This window comes from Cydia splendana, chromosome 3 (assembly GCF_910591565.1).
Source record: "Cydia splendana chromosome 3, ilCydSple1.2, whole genome shotgun sequence".
NCBI classification, from domain to species: domain Eukaryota; kingdom Metazoa; phylum Arthropoda; class Insecta; order Lepidoptera; family Tortricidae; genus Cydia; species Cydia splendana.
Window position 1 is genome coordinate 2,197,585 of NC_085962.1, and position 17,645 is coordinate 2,215,229.

Here is a 17,645-nt window from a genome sequence, read left to right on the forward strand (position 1 = left end):
AATATTTTTTTTGCCAAAAACATTCTGTTTTTGACGGGATTGAAATACAACTTAATGCAAATAAAAAGCTACATATATAAATAAAACAAACTTTAATCAATATAAAGACGCATTATAATACACTAGAGCATCCCGAATCCTTTCGAATAGCTGATAGCCTTCATGAGTCTGTCTTCGAGTTTATCTCTACTCTCGTACTCGGGCAGCAGCAACACGTTGAAGCAGGTGTGCGCGGTGGGCAGGCGGTCGCAGTCGGGGCCGTTCCTGGCTATCACGAGCTTTAGATGGCTTAGGCCACCGACCGGCACCCGGTCCGAGCCGGTCGTGAACTGTAGCAGTTTTCTCTTGTCGTCGAGAGAGAGGCTGTGCACTATGCTCCAGAAGTCTTTGATTGTTTGGGACTCGGAAGTGTAGCCGGCGTCGTATTCTGTAGATTTTTCTAATTCGTTGAAGTCGAAGTTCTGGAAAAGAGGATTGTTTTTAGAATTGTGTGAAAAGTCATAAAATCTAGTGCTTCAGTATTTTTGATTGGTTTGCATAAATACAAATATCCAATTAGAGGATAAATATAGATAAAGACAAAGCAATTGGGGAATTGAATCTGTTCACTAGATGTTGGATAAATTTCATTTAAATCTTATCTTCCTCGCGTTGTTCCGGCATTTTGCCACGGCTCATGGGAGTTTTTAAATTTCATTGAAATATTCCTTCTGTTTTGTAAAAATTGTCGATTTTGTCGCTAATATTACATTTCTCAAAAGATTAAATGTTAGGCAAAGTCACCTAATAAGATTTTGGCGTAGCGCGAGAACAGTTAGCTGCCCTCGGCAGGTACCCCATTAAAAAAAACTGTATTATATAGGGTGTAGTATAGTCCACCTTGCTCCCGCAGACCAGGGTCTCCACCTCCTCGGGGCGGAACAGCGCCGCCAGCGGACTCTCGTCCGTCACCATCACGAACCCGCGCCGGAACGCCTTGAACTGACTCTCCACTGACTTGTTCAGCAGAAAGTCCGCGTACAGATCTACGAATTCCTGAAATTAATTTAAAAAGATATATTAACTGACTCTTGGGTGATCCATTAAATACATCACACAAATATTAGATTTTTTTAGACGACCCCCCCTCCCACGTTATCATACTTATTCATAGGAAAAAGGTCGTTAACGCGTACTGTCAGATTTGGCATGACCCCCCTTCCCCCTATTGCTGTGAATATGTGGATGAACCCTAATAAGTCCCGTCGACAATTTAGTACTTGTAGAAACGTAGTTTTTAACATTTAGTCATGTAGAGACTTGGCTATGAATTACGGATGTAGTGCATAATGGTTTGCCATCATATTTTCTCAGATTTATTAAAAATAAATGAAATGAAAAGATACCACTATGTCGCTTACTATAAGGATGGAATTAGCTTGTATCTTTAAACGAATAACCTGTCAGAGCGTCCTTATGGCATACGACAATGTGATACTTTTTGCTTGAAAACGACACATTTAACTGACAAATCGTAAATCTTATTGAAATGAGATAAAGCCCACAAATGGTCAATATATATAATGCTTCCCTCATACCTTTTTGTTCCCCTGCGTGACGAAGATATTATCAGCGTCTTCTTTAAGATCGTGGAATATGACATTGCCGAAAACGTCGCGGTGGCATATCCTGAAGGTCTGGTAGTACACTTCTTCTAAGTCGTCGTCGTTGTATTCCAGCATGTCTTTTAGGCCGGAGTATAATATCTGAAACAGATTGATTAATGAAGTACCTAAATCATTTATTGCATAAAAAGTGACATTGATATAGTTTTTTACAAATAATTACATATTTACAAAGAAAGTAACTATTAGTCAAACCCGTTCGTTATCGCTTCCGGTGCAAAAATGCCCATGATGCTCACGGCATTACACCGCTGGATGGCTATGGACAACCTCTGCACCCGAAACGATTCGGAGCGGGGATCCTTTCCCTTTTGCCTAATTGATTAATTGATGATTTACATTTCGGAACCCAAGTTAATTTTATCCCGACGATATTTATCTACATATATAGGATGTCCCTTAAACCAACACCAAGATTTAAAGGGCTTATAGAACAGCTGATGGGCTACAAGATTAAGCAAACTCTGGTATGGAACCCTGAAAATAATAAAGTACACTTACAGGATTCCAGTCAGCCAGATCTTCAAATGAGCCTTTCTTGCCCATCAGTTTTCGATACACGACCATGGGGAAGTTGACTGGTAGTATCACATTGTTGTATATGGCTAGACCCAGCACTATACCGATCAGGGTAAACTGGGCTTCCGTCTCGAAGGATAGCGGGTTGAACCTGTAACCATGATGAAAAGGGAATCATTAATGAATATTTCAGAGCAAATTCTAAAATAAAGTACGGTACAGTGTAGTGTATAATGCTTTCCATCGTATTTTCTCAGAAACGTATTTGTCATGCTACTTCAGTCAACCTCAATACTTTTTGTACCGAGACTGGCTGAAATAGCAAGACACGTTCGTACGTTTCCGTGAAAATGTGATGGAAAATAATTATGTATTACATCTGTACGGGTCTCCAGAATTATTTTTATAACTGTTCCCCGATTCCGCAAAGGTGTACAATCTCAGTGTACAAGAAAAAAAAGTAGTGTGTGTGTATCAAGGGGGCTGGATCGATTTAAAAACAATTAAAAATATACATATATTATGTTTGTTTTTAATCTTGACCTTTGGTCCCATCATCATAGCGTCATAATCTGTGAGGATCCTGATGAAAAATTGAGGAAGTCATCAAATATAATAGGTATAAATATAGTTTTTATAACTCGTGCATTTGGTTAACTGGAATCTGATGAAGAATTGTTCAAGGTCAATTGTCCCGCTGCTGCGTGAACATTCCAGTCGGATTGAAGATCTCCTCAACGATGACTTGGAACAACTCCTTGTTGGTGCCTTCCAAGTGATCAGGATCTGATGATGACCTACTGGTAATTAAGGTCTTACCACACAGTTCCATTGTCCCGCTGCTGTGTGAACATTCCATAATCAGGGTTGAAGATCTCCTCAACAATGAGTTGGAAGAATTCTTTGCTGACGCCTTCCAGATGCTCAGGATCTGATGATGGTCTACTGGTGTTTGAGGTCTTACCACACAGTTCCATTGTCCTGCTGCTACGTGAACATTCCATAATCAGGGTTGAAGATCTCCTTGACAGTGAGTTGGAAGAATTCTTTGCTGACGCCTTTCAGCTGCTCAGGATCTAATGATGACATACTGGTAATTAAGGTCTTACCACACTGTTCCATTGTCCCGCTGCTGCGTGAACATTCCATAGTCGGGGTTGAAGATCTCCTCGACGATGAGTTGGAAGAATTCTTTGCTGACGCCGCCCTCGTCCAAGCCCTGCTCGCCCTCGAACTCCACAACTAGTTGCTTCTTGAAGTCCAGGACTCGCTCCATCGCCACCATCTCCAACTGAAACACAAAAAATTAAGTTATTAATAAAATTAAGTTTTTGGCAAAACAATCATTTTTGGTCCAAGCCAAGACAATTTAGTATAAAGGCATATTGGCAAAGTAAACTTTGTAGTCACAGTAAATTTACTGACATCTATCAACACAGGATTAAAACTTTTAGAACGCCATTTTAATTGCATGTAAAAAATACGCAAGTAAATACTTACTTAACGTTAGCACTGATTGACTAGCACGTTATCTTTTCGCGGATTAGCAAAGTATAGGTGAACCAGGATCTATTGAGGGTGCGCCATGTTACGGAAATTTGTTGGTACTAATTTCTAGCAATGGCAACAATTTTAATAATAGACAACATCTACCCTCTATGATAGTTGTCAATATTGACAATGTAAACATTGCTTTGTCTAGTTTCGTGTGAATTATTATTAGACTGCAATAATCATGCCGAAAGTTTTAGATTTTACAGAGAAAAAGTTGTAAATAGTGTATATAGTTATTTATTGAAAAAAAAACGTGCGGGAGAGAAATTTCTTCTATTAGAAAACATAACGAAATTAGCACCTGAATTGACGGGTAAGTTTCAAACTTATGGACAAATGTCACTATAGTCAGGTCGTCACGATTTGGTTGATGTCTTGTAATAATTTGATTTGTGTATTAGGTGTATCGCATGCATCGGCATCACGGATTGCTAGCGAAGGGCGTAAGGGCGGAATTAAACGACCAAACCTAAAAAAAAGAAAACAAAAAAAGAAAATAGATTTGGGTGATTTTGATTTATGTGTCATACGTCGTAAAACTCACGAATTTTATAGCGTAAAAAGCGAAGAAATATCCAAACATCAAACTTCGCACTTATTAAAGTTGTCGGAATAAAACAAAAATCATCTGCCAATTTCCATTGTCCCCACTATACAAATTGTTGCTATATAAAATTCAAAACGAGCGCCCTCTTGACAATACTCCCAAAGTTCTGGTTTACCTATAATATTTTGGTTTTAATTTCCATGTTCATTCACTGGTAATGTGTTAAAATTCTTAAATATTAAACGGCGTCGCCATCTAGTCGAGTATAGGCCAAAGTTATGGAACCATCTTTTCGAGCATAAATTCTTGATTTTCGGAGGCACGTTTTTTTCCTAGACTATTTATCTTATACGGAGTTATATATCTTTGGTATGAGAAATGAAAAAAGCGCTTATACTAACCTCAACCAACGCGTCGTCTATGATATGCGTCCTTCGCACTTTAAGTCTTAGATACGGCATGGGCGGCGCCGCGCCGACCACGGCGTGCAGGAGCGACACGCGCCGCTCCGAGTACATCCGGATCCGGTTCTCGTAGTAGAGCCCGAGGGACTTCGTCGCGGCCGTCAGGATGAACGGGTATTTTAGGAAGGCGAATTTTTTACCTGGAACGTAATGAAAGCATTTTTAGGGTTCCGTACCCAAGGGTAAAAACGGGACCCTATTACTAATACTTCGCTGTCAGTCTGTCACCAGGCTCATGAACATGATAGGCAGTTGAAATTTTCACAGATGACATATTTCTGTTGCCACTATAACAACAAATACTAAAAGCAGAATAACATAAATATTTAAGTGGGGCTCCCATACAACAAACGTGATTTTTTTTGCAGTTTTTTGCGTAATGGTACGGAACCCTTCGTGCGCGAGTCCGACTCGCACGGCCGGTTTTTTTTTGCATAGTCCAAGAACCTTAACTCGCAACTTACCTTGCGCACCCTCTAGCAACGGCTGTATGGAAACACTTTATTAATTAAATGTCAACAACTGTCAATTTTTCGGAGGGTTCATCTATTTTATTTTGTACATATTTACTAGGCCCCGTGCATGAACTATAGGGGGCTGCATAGGAGCCGCCAGATTTTTGGCGCGAGGCGTAAATGTGTGCACGTATGCTTCAGATATAGCCCACAAGATGGCAGAACCTACTATGCACAAGGAAACGTACCGACGAAAACGGTAGGTGGTAACACTTTGGCAATATACATGTGCACATATGTTTCCGATTCAGGCCAAAAGATGGCAGACCCTCCAACGCGCACGGTCCCTATAATCGTTTGAAAGAGTAAACTCCAGTCGTGCGTCGGAGCTGACTCAGCTAACACACATTATATTTATTGAACTCACCATTACTAATCTCTGTCCTATAATTAGCGTAGTCCTTATCCATTTCTATAGTATCACTGAGGGGCTCGTTGTAGAACTCCTCGAATGGCAGGACGGGCTTCCTAGCGTCTAATACATATACACCTAATTCAATTCCTGGAACAAGAAAACAATATGGATATATGAAGAAATGGTTTAAGGTAGATTGTGGTTTATCTAGGATAAATCTAAATTGTCAAAAAATCTCATATACTAATCCACTGCCAACACTTTTCTATCCTCCCGAGTCTCAGAGGCCCTTATATATTTAATTTTTAACTTTTTTTTTCAAATTCCAAAAATAAAACTATATTATCTTCTGGGACTTAGCGTGACGTCATGTTTATATGGCTTGCGTACAACTCAGGCATTTCAAGACATTTCCTATAGCTATAGAAGAAAGAGAAAGCATAATTAGAAAGCTGATTAACTACGAATATGTTTGACGCGCCGCCACTGGGGGTGGAGGTGGTCTAAAGCGTCCCCTGGTGGATCTACTTGAAGACATCGATATGTCTGTCTCACTCACTCTCCTACCTAGTTGGTACGTGTGCTGATGGTTTGAGCCTTAACACTGGCTTCCGACACGTCGGAAGGGAGGAGCCCAAGCGATATTTTACCGTACAAATCGATCTGCCGTTTTTTGCGCTTTTATAGAATTGTTGATGTATTATTCAATATATTAAAAACGGGTCACTCACGTATTTTAAGTCGAAAAACGCTCGACATGTTTCACTCCGTACCGAGGTCGTTTTTAATATATTTAATATTTCTGTGTCTCACGGAAGTTTTGTTATTAAAATTGTTGATGTATTGTTATTATTTTATTTTTGCTTGTATTTAAATTCAATGTTGACGTGTAAAAGTGCCCTTGTGGCCTATTTGCTGAATAAATGTTGAAGTTGAAGTTGATGTGCGGGGGGAAACGTGCTCATAGTCGCACTTCTCACTCACTACATACAAAATCCAATCTGTAATGACGACACACATAGGAAATGACACACGTCAAAGACAAATCTTGCACACCTCGATCTCTTTATTTAGTACGGATGAGTCGCAACACGCACTGCGCTAGTTGTGTGCATGCACAGTTGATCTTGTACCTCGGCAGAGGGGAAATAGTGCGGATGCCGACTCCCTTCCGTGTTGCTCAAAGGTTCGAGCTCTTGATGGACGTTAGGGGGTAGAGGTGGTCTAAAACATCTCCTAGGGGGTCTGTCTAGTCGTGGGTCAAAGCTCCATGCCTGTCTCATTCACTATACTCGCACCTAGTGGGTCTGTGTGCTGGTGGTTTTTGCTCTTGATGGACGTGAGGGGGTAGAGGTGGTCTAAGGCGTCCCCTAGTGGATCTAGTTGTTGAGGAACAGAGACAGGTTCCTCGCGGAGTGAGCTGGACTCCATGACACCGCCGATCATGTTCGCGTAGTAGACTATCTGCAATCAAATAAACGATATTTATTATTAGTACATAATAGAATTAAATTTTGTGTCTAAAAATAATTCAATTTTGAACTTTACAGCATTGAAATAAGGTACCTTCATGAGTTTTGGCCATAGTGACGCTCATACATAATGTGAGTAGCTACTGTACACAAACAGTACATACATAATGTGAGTAGCTACTGTACATAAACCTTACGCTGTTGTAATAAGGTACATTAAACTTTCGAAAATTTTTGATTGATACCGGTGCATCAATCCATGTTCAATAGTAGAAGTGCCTCAAATTCAATTCAATAATAGAGTAATGACTTAGCATAATAGGAAGTGCTGTCACGGTCGCCATGTAAGGCCATACGTATGACCAATTTTGAACTTTAAGCGATTGAAATAAGGTACCTTCATGAGTTTCGTGGCCATGGTGATGCTCTCATTGTCTTGCACTTGCAAGCTTCTGGTGTAGATTATAGAGGTGATATACAGCGTGATATCCTATGGTATACAGATTTAAACCTTACGCTGTCGACATAGGGTACTTTTTACTTTCGCAAAATTTTCGTTGATACCGGTGCATCAATATCAATCCATATTCAATAGTACAAGTGTCTCGAAAAAAAAAATTAGAGTAATGACGTAGCCTAATAGGAAGCGGTGTCACGGTCGCCATGTAAGGCCATACGCATGACCAATTTTGAACCTTAAGCGATTGAAATAAGGTACCTTCATGAGTTTCGTGGCCATAGTGACGCTCTCATCGTCCTGCACCTGGAAGTTTCTTGTGTAGTTGGTAGAGATTATACGTAGAGTGATGAGTTGCTGTAGAGTTTCCAGTATGTGGCGCAGACTCTCCTTGCAGTGCTGCGCCCACATTCGCGCCAGTTTCGCTTGTGCTGTAAAATATGCATGATATTAGGAAATCTAATGCGTAATGGTATGGAACCCTTCGTGCGCGAGTCCGATTCGCACTTGGCCGGTTTTAATTTTTTGTTTTGACCACATCTTATTGAAGTTTTAGTTACATTTTCGACTTAAATGGAGTTTTCTTTTGACAGACGCATACAGGGTGTAATCGTTAAGTATAGCCATGCGATAATTCCGTAAATATTACAGATATCAGAAAACTTCTAATTGATATCGAAAGTGCGTTACCCAATGAGTAAAATTACATTAATAACTTTTTTTTAATAAGAGCAGAAATATCCCATACATTAACTTCAAACCCTCCCATACAATTAGTACGACGACTCACCCCTCAAAGAACGTCGGTGTCGTAAGAGATAAAACTGCTTGAGATTCATTATTTGCGATAATAAACTGTAATAAACCTGCTTTGCCCTGCGTCGTCTAGCGAGAGTTGTGCCCAGAAATGTGGTACGGTCATGTTACTTTGCCACTGTACACTCGCTCCTACAATACGGTGCAGAGTGCAGAGCTGTGGGGCCGCGCTGCCGAATGGGAGCGTGTCTTTCGCATGCAAAAGAGAGCCGTCCGAGCGATTGTGCAGGTGGGTCAAAGCACCTCCGCAAGACCTTACTTTAAGGATCTTCGGATACTTACTCTGCCCTCCCTTGTGATAGTTGTGATATTCCAAGTGGCCACATACGTGCGATGTCACCTTGACGAATACTCAAGTGGAGCGGATATCCATGGGCGAAACCTACGAAACGCCCGAAAACTCGTGGGCGTCAAGCATAAACTGGCGAAATCCGAAAAAGTTACACATGTAATGGGTCCGGCAGTTTACAACCGTCTGCCACCACACGTCACAGAAGTGCCGTCACTAAACAATTTTAAATACAGGTTAAAACGATGGCTTATCGAGAACACTTTTTACAGTTAAGCAGATATTGTAAATTAAGTAATTAGGTACCTAATGTAACTGTAGGTATATGTACTTTTATTTCGACTTGACATTGTATTTTATTATGCTAATTTTAATTAACTTAATTGTTATTTTTTTTTTTAATTTTTAATGTTTATATGAAAAACGACATGTAATATGAATTATTATGAATATACGAATATGAATATAATAAAATAATAAAACTACCGTTTATAAAATAATATATCTTTTAAACTTTAAGTTTTCTGATATCTGTTATATTTACGGAATTATCGTCTGGATACACTTAACGATTACACCCTGTATATCGCAAGCCGCAGTTTGCCGACCTACTGGTTTGATTTTTTTTAAATATTTTTTTTCTACTCTTACTTTTGACAGGCAGATGTTTGGCCGCATGGCACAACGCAGGCAACGCTATCTCCAGGTAGTCACTGCACCCAAGATCGGGCACCTCGAAGGCGATCACGAAGCAATTGACGATGTCTTCTTCACTCATCTTCTTCGTTATTCGCAGGTCTATTTCCATGTTCTCAGCGAGGGTGGTCAGGGCGGTCACTAGAGCTGAACTGTAGTATTCTGATGGCACCTTTATAATGAAAAAGACAGACAAGTGAAAATAGAGATGCTGCGCGGACCTCTACTCAATGGGACAAGGGTTAAGACAATGATAAAGGCGTGTCCAGACGGGGACAAATTTTCGCCAGTCTGATTAAATTGTCCGATCAAATCAGGCCGTGATCAAACGCCAATTTGGCTCGCCGAATTCGACCGCCGATTATGACCAATTTTACTGATAAAATGGGGTGCGGACGCAAGAATACCAATTTGTGACGCTAGTATTCGTGTTTGGGGGGATTTCTTTAATTTAGAGCGGTCAAATATCACCATAAATTTAAAATTGGTGATTTGATCACCAGCTGGTTTGATCGGACAATTTAATCAGATTGGCGAAAAAAATTTCTCGCCCTTAATGTTAGAAGATCCAAATAAAAGTGCGATAGAGTGGCCAGAATCTTGACAACGATAACAATTTTGTCAATTCGGCTTCAATCCACTTCTTCATGAAAACGAGGTATAGTTTAGAAAAAAAAAGGGATCCACTCACTTTCGCTAGGTACTGGAAGGCGCGGCGGCAGGACGCCACGTCGAGCCCGGGGCCCTCCAGGCTGTCCACGTCCTTGTCCGGGTCACTCGACGAGCACATGGCTTTTGTTTCTTTGTTTCCTGGAGATAAATTATTAAAATAATAATAAATAAATATTTGGGACAATGATCTAAAGTCGTATAAAACTGTAGTTTCGAATAGATCTGTGTACAGATGTAGTGCATAATTATTTTCCATCGTATTTTAACGAAAACGTACGAACGTTTCTTGCTATTTAAGTCAGTCTCGGTAAAAAAAGTACTGAGGTTGACTGAAGTAGCATGACAAATACGAACGTTTCCGAGATAATACGATGGAAAACAATTATGGTCTACATCTGTAAGTCACCTACCTTTATTATTTCCTTCCCCATTACTACTGTCGGCATGTGGTTTCCCCTGGAAACACCGAGCTAGTATGGCTGGCTGTGTGAATGCTTCTCCTACAATAAATAAAAAATCAATTTTATTTAATATATTTAAATAAAATTGATCAACAAACAAAACCTGACACTTGCGAGTCGGACTCGCCCACCGAGGGTTCCGTACTTTTTATTATTTGTTGTTATAGCGGCAAAAGATATACATCATCTGTGAAAATTTCATTTTCACGGTTATGAGATACAGCCTGGTGACAGTCAGACAGACGGACGGACAGTGGAGTCTTAATAATAGGGTCCCGTTTTTACCCATTTGGGTACGGAACCCTAAAAAGACCATTCCTAAACCTAATTTTAATTTTGAACAAGCAGAAATGTCTGCGAACGATGCTATTAACCCATAATATGGTGGAAGATTTGCTGACTATGGTGAGGTCTTGGTGGCTCAGATGGCAGAGCGCTGGAGTATCGATCCAAAGGCCGTAAGTTCAAGTCACACCCAAGACAGTAATTTTTCCACTTTTAAATTCATTCCTTAACCTTACTGCAAGGACATAAGGTCTATATTTAGTAACGTTACCTAGTGCCCTGATGAGAGGCTCAGGCGCTTTGGTTTCCAAACACTCGTCACACAACTTGTATATATGCTCCTCTGTCAATGGTGCACCATCTAAAAAAAACAATTGTTAGTTTAAAACATGTTAAAACTTACAATAAATTAAAAATTAAAAACATGATATTCGCGGTCCCGAGCACACACATATATCTAACTCACGCTCAGAGAGAGAGAGAACAGGAACCTACAGGCCCTTAGAATGTACCTGACAAGGACAGGATCAGCTCATCCAGCATGTCTATCAACCATTTCGCACTTTTACCCATGATCACTGGTATCACTATGACGATTGACTGTTTTAAACTCGATATAAAGGATTGTAAGGTAATTAGACCCATTAGTTAATAAGATGAATTTAGTAATTACCTAATTAGGTCTTTGCATTTAATGGGTTTTCAGTATGTATTTTATTAATTAGATATTAGTAGCCAGTTAATGAGAGTTTTGGTGATTACCTAATTACTTAACCCTTTTGTAAGTACCTAACAAAATAGTAAATTACCAAACCAAATTTATTAAATGAAATGCTCCGCTCGAGTCAAAGCAGAACCTTAAAAGCGTTTCATGACGAAAAGTAAACTAGGCTGTCAAAATTTAGCAGTAACCAGAACAAAATAATTTCGATTTAGTCATTGCTGTGAGTAGTTTTGAACTAGTTTACAATAGTATTTGGTCACAGTATAATAAATAGTACTAACGTACAGTATGGACACTCCCTGCCTCCCGTTGAAAGTGCCGCCCACCCGCTCTCGGTTACCTCACAGTTACCGGCTGGCAAGGACGCGACGACGCGGTGCGCAGAGCGGAGGCCACGTAAAATATTCAAATATTAAACTAATATTTACAAAACCTATCAGATAACACTGAAAACAACAAAATATCTATATGAACAAAAAATCATGTTTTCAACTTACGTAATATTTTTGTGGCCTGAATTTCCTTACAAAAATGTTGTTACTTCGTTTAAACTGTAGGCTTGTGCCTGCTCGGTCACTACAGAGAGCGCTCCGCTCTCGGTCAATCGGTCAAACGAACTAGTTCGGTCTTTTAGTTCCTTTAGTTCAGTTCGGTCTTTGAGAGCTGGGAATGTATGAATCGATTTTACAGTAGTTTTTTCCTAAATCTTTGGCAACTGAATTACGATTCAAGTTGTACGATACTATATGACGATTAAACATCAAAAAGCTAGACATAATAAAATGATATAAAAAATATTTGATTATTCTTCATACTTTTCAGGTTTAGGACTGTTTGTCACTCTTTTATCTCGTTCGCACTCGTGCCAGCGTCATTGTGAACCATTTCGTTCAGTCTATTTTCTGTTTCACTCATGTCAAGCGCTCACCAATCCCACTGAACTAAAGGACCTAAAGACCGATTAAGAGCGTACAAAAAGATTTAGTTCCTTTCGGTCCTTGATGGGATTTCATTCTTAACAGTTCTTAGTTCATGACCGACACAAGCCTATTAAACTGATTCAAAATAGGAAACTATTGTATAAATCGAGCTTAGATACCCCCCTTACAGCATAATACGATTCTTATTTCTTCCTAATACGCACTATGAGTTTTGAGTCATTGAGGTCATCGAACTTGACAACAAAATGGCGGGAACCCTAGCAAGTCTTATCTCACTCACACAAGCAAGGTACGCGTTCACCTACACGTGCTTAGACTGTGTGCGTAGGAACGAGTTTGTTTCATACATTTGATAGCCAGTGTCCGAGGTGTGATTTGGTGGTACTCACTACTCACTGTGCAACTCATCTTACAAGTTTTAATATTAAGAAAGCACCAATGAGGCTGACATGTTCACCTAGAGTGTCCAAAGCCTCTATAAAACTCAGATAAAAATAAGTTTTAATATTACTCACTGCTGTGACTAGTTTTGAACTCGTCCTGTTTGTGACTAGTTTCCTGTCGGGAGCTCGTGGCGCTCGAGCTGGGTAGCTCGGACTTCTCGTCGTGGCTCCGCTTCTCTTTCTCTGTGCATGCTGATGAAGGGCTAGAAACAATTAAGAAATAAGTAAGGAATAGTAATCGTCCATAGAAGAAATACCTATATTATATAAGTTACTTACAATAAAATATGTCCGTTATAATTTATCACCTAATTATAAGCATCTAACGTGTACGTAAGCTAATAATGGTCATTGATGTTATTTTAGTTTTAGAAATTATGTTTTTAGGTATTTATGTTTTAAATAAATAGTTAGCTTGTTATTTGTTGTTAACCCATACTCTAAATCATAATTAGATTCCAAAAAAAGTAAGACAATGTACCACTTTTTACTAGCGCGTCTTGTATTTATGTAAAAATAAGTAAATAAAAGGACTTTTTTAAATCGTAGGAGTAAAATTACCAATAAATAAATTATCTTAGCGTATTTATTTATAAAAAGGAATTTACTATTTTACAAACAAATTATTGCAGTGGCAACAGTAAAAGAAAAAAAAGACCACACACAATGATATACTTGCATAAAATTGACAGATATATTACGTATTTTATGATATGAAGGGCAATATTTCATAGATAAATCGCCCTTGCATTGTCTGCCATATTATTTTTTACGCTTAAAACTAATTTTGGTGTAATATGAAGAATATTTGTATTACCTGGTGGAGTCACAAGGGCTTGTCTCAGTGCGAGGCACTTTGTTGGGCAGGGTGTCACATAGCCGCGCCTCCTTATAGAACAACTTGATGGCCTCCGCTGCAGCTTCATTTGGTGTCAGATTTCGGGCCTGCCAAATATTTTCAGCTTTTAGTATAAAAACAACTAGCTGAGTAGAAACAATTAAAAAATATATATGTCATTTTTCATCTGTCTGAAGTAAGAAAACACCATACTTTTTGGAACTTAAAAGATTTACTAATGCATACAGTAAAATTTTGCTTATATTATACAAAATAGGGAACTCTTAATGTGTATCAACCAGTGGCGTGCACTTCATAAAGGCAAAAAGGCACTGCCTACCCTACTATAATTCCGATGTCTATCCTCTTAAACTACTTAATTTAATTTATACCTGATAGTACTATCAGTAATCGATGGTGTACTGCCATCTCGCCGAAATATTTTTCGCCTAATTTCACTTCCCAACCAACTTATTGCAGTACTTTTAGTTGGCAAACCAATGCTTAGCATATTATTATTTAGCATAATTTTTATTTGAACACAATTTTATTTAGCAGATGTTCATTTTACCACGATTTATTTAGAAAAATAGTTACTAAGCAAATGTTTTATTATACCTAACTATTTATTGTTAAATAACGTTTGCCCAAATTGAAATTTCGCATACTTTTTATTGGATCACAACTATATTTAGCATTTTTTTTATGACCCGTGAAACGAAACTGCTCCCAGAGATAGGTAGGTTATGGTTTTTTTTTTTATGACCCTAAAAACGAAATTGCTCCCAGAGATAGGTAGGTTATGGTTATTTTTTTTATGACCCGTAAAACGAAACTGCTCCCAGAGATAGGTAGGTTAGGGTTATTTTTTTTTTGATGACCCTAAATACGAAACTGCTCCCAGAGATAGGTCGGTTAGGGTTATTTTTTTTGGTGACCCTAAAAACGAATCTGCTCCCAGAGATAGGTAGGTTAGGGTTATTTTTTTTGATGACCCTAAAAACGAATCTGCTCCCAGAGATAGGTAGGTTAGGGTTATTTTTTTTTGGTGACCCTAAAAACGAATCTGCTCCCAGAGATAGGTAGGTTAGGGTAATTTTTTTTATGACCCGTAAAACGAGACTGCTCCCAGAGATAGGTCGGTAAGGGTTATTTTTTTTATGACCCTAAAAACGAAACTGCTCCCAGGGATAGGTAGGTTATTCACAATATTAGGCGAAAAATAATTTATGCCTATCAATACATTCGACATAACAATAAAAGATATTTTGAAACATGACCAACTAAATATTTTGCCATACAATAATATTGTAAATAATCATTTGCGACATGTTATATATGCGAAACATTGGTCTGCCATCTGATAGTTTTGCCAAATGATACTATGGGAAAAATAGTTTGGGTAGTGATAATTTGCCATACAATTTTCGGCCACATATTAGTAAACCGTAATCGATATAACTTAAAACATTCTAAAAATTAATAAGCGCTCCATCTACCGGTTAAGCTTTGTCATCAAGTCATCATCTATAATAATTCTACGCGACAAAGTTTACACCACGCGGCACTAGCGCCGCTACGTGCCTTGCACGGCAAAGACAGAAAACATTTCCGTCTAAATCTTTCTATGTGTGCCTCCCCGTGAGTCGTCGTTACGCGGTTACAGTGTAGTGGACCTTCCTATAAGTACGAGCACACAATTATACAAGTAACGCACACATTTAGACGCAATAGGCAGTGTCTTTCGTACCAAACATAAACGAATGACGCCCGAAAGTTTCCGAATAGTTCCGATGTTTACGTGACTATTTTAAAAAGTAGCATTTGCTATGGTAATTTAGTGCAAAAACGAGACTATTTTTTTATTCGTTTACAGTATTTGGTTAAGTTTATTTACATTTTTTATTCGGTCGCCATTGTTTGTTTGTTTTGGTGAGTTTATGAGATAACAGTTAACAGTTGCCGGAAATTATAAAGTGCGATTAGTGAAAAAATGGATAATTTTATCTGTGAAAGTTGTGGGTGTGGGTGTGGGTGTGTGTGTGTGCAAACTATTAAAAATGATGCGTTTTCGAAGCTTTCGTTTAGCCAAAAAAAGAAGCAATTGAAAAGACTTGACAACAAAATGAAAACCATCACGCAATTTTTTTGGTGAGTTAGTAGCTCTCATTTTTTAAGGTTCCGTACCCAAAGTAAAACGGGACTCTATTACTAAGACTCTGCTGTCCTTCCGTCCGTCCGTCTGTCATCAGGCTGTATCTCACGAACCGTGATAGCTAGACAGTTGAAATTTTCACAGATGTATTTCTGTTGCCGCTATAACAACAAACACTAAAAACAGAATAAAATAAAGATTTAAGTGGGGCTCCCATACAACAAACGTGATTTTTGACCGAAGTTAAGCAACGTAGGGCGGGGTCAGTACTTGGATGGGTGACCGTTTTTTTTTGCCTTTTTTTGCATTATGGTACGGAACCCTTTGTGCGCGAGTCCGACTCGCACTTGCCCGGTTTTCTGATATAATTTTGCCTACCCAGTCCCAAATCTCTGTGCACGCTACTGGTATCAACCAAATTTTATGATTCTGCCAAAAAAAAAAATACAATAAAATAAAAATCTGCCCAAATAAAATAGAGGTTAAGAAATTATCGGAAGCAATAATTTAAGCATTAATTTAGATTTAACATTTCATGGTTAAGCAGAAAAGTTGCAGATTCATCCTGATCTTTGTTTACACATGGGAGCAACATCTTTTGTTATGGAACTAAAATAAAAATCTATAAATACACCCTGTAAAGGTCGCTGTACACAGTTACCTCCCCACTAGACGCACAGTACTGGTTGTCACAGTTTGGGTTCCCGCAGCCATCCAACAGCTGGTAGAAGTATCTCTCGATCAACTGTTTCGCAGCAGCTCGCTTCATAATGTCCTCACCACAGTTTGAGTTTTTCTCCGCACATATACCTGAATTAGAGCAACTTTCGGTTGGGGCTGTGTTACTATTTGACGATGACGCTTCGTTCCCCCTGAGAAAAAAAAACATATGATATAACACCCACCACACCGGCCATTACACGCATTTAAGAACAAAAACAAAAATGAAAATAGCAAGTAATGCTTCAACATAACCTTGTCTCAACTGCGCATGATGCTAGCTGTTTATAAATAGAAATATAAGCGCGTTTACGGAAAAAATCTTCTTATAATAAACTTCTAAATAAATTAGTACACAAACTTCAACACAAGGCAGCAGCGAATTACATATTTACCTTGAAGCTTCGTCAGTTTCGCTTTTTGAGTTCATAGAAGTTAATTCTTTCAGTTGATAAATATATTTCACTGGGCACACATAAATGCAATAAAATGGACTGGTACATTCGACAATTATTGCGTTTATATTGTTGTACAAAACAATAACCACACAAAAAATCCCACCAGTTTGTTCTACTCTATTCTGCGATCTGTCATTCTGTCAACCATTTTGAACAATTCTGAATCCTGCTCCATTCCAAGTGTGGGATGATATTCACAAAATTTGATTTTAATTTCACTAGTTTATATGAAGCAGCCATTTTTTTTAAGAAAAATTATTATTAATTGAAGACTGCTGCAAGAGATTAATTTTGAGAATACTAAATTCAAAGATAATTGTAAATTAGCACCTAATTATTCTATGTCTTGCTGTGTATAATGGAACGTAAAAGAACGTAAACGTTTCACAAGCCTTAAAAAACGTTTTATTTCGCTATACGACATGATATAACGCTTAACGAACATTGATTTGTTATCCTCAAACGTGTCTAGTACAGATAACGAAAGTTATACGAATCGAGTAGATAATCACTGCGTTTCATTGTTCATTTTATGGCGACATCTATTGTTGTGAGATACGAAATTTAAAATTATTCGTACCACATTGATACAAAGTAACG

The 17,645-nt window shown here is 38.5% G+C and overlaps 1 protein-coding gene across 1 annotated transcript; it reads right to left on the reverse strand.

Moving 5' to 3' along the window:
- Positions 1 to 75: 75 nt before the first annotated feature.
- LOC134806345 (ubiquitin-protein ligase E3A) lies at positions 76 to 17,191 on the reverse strand. Its single transcript, XM_063779554.1, has 17 exons — positions 16,983 to 17,191; positions 16,529 to 16,739; positions 13,692 to 13,819; positions 12,947 to 13,077; positions 11,038 to 11,127; positions 10,431 to 10,520; positions 10,040 to 10,158; positions 9,304 to 9,520; positions 7,809 to 7,978; positions 6,917 to 7,082; positions 5,631 to 5,765; positions 4,686 to 4,888; positions 3,293 to 3,474; positions 2,166 to 2,334; positions 1,578 to 1,745; positions 880 to 1,035; positions 76 to 461 (listed from the first exon to the last, which is right to left on the reverse strand). Exons 1-17 carry the CDS (start codon positions 17,015 to 17,017, stop codon positions 123 to 125), a joined length of 2,709 nt encoding a protein of 902 aa, XP_063635624.1. The 5' UTR covers positions 17,018 to 17,191; the 3' UTR covers positions 76 to 122.
- Between the last annotated feature and the right edge of the window lie 454 nt (positions 17,192 to 17,645).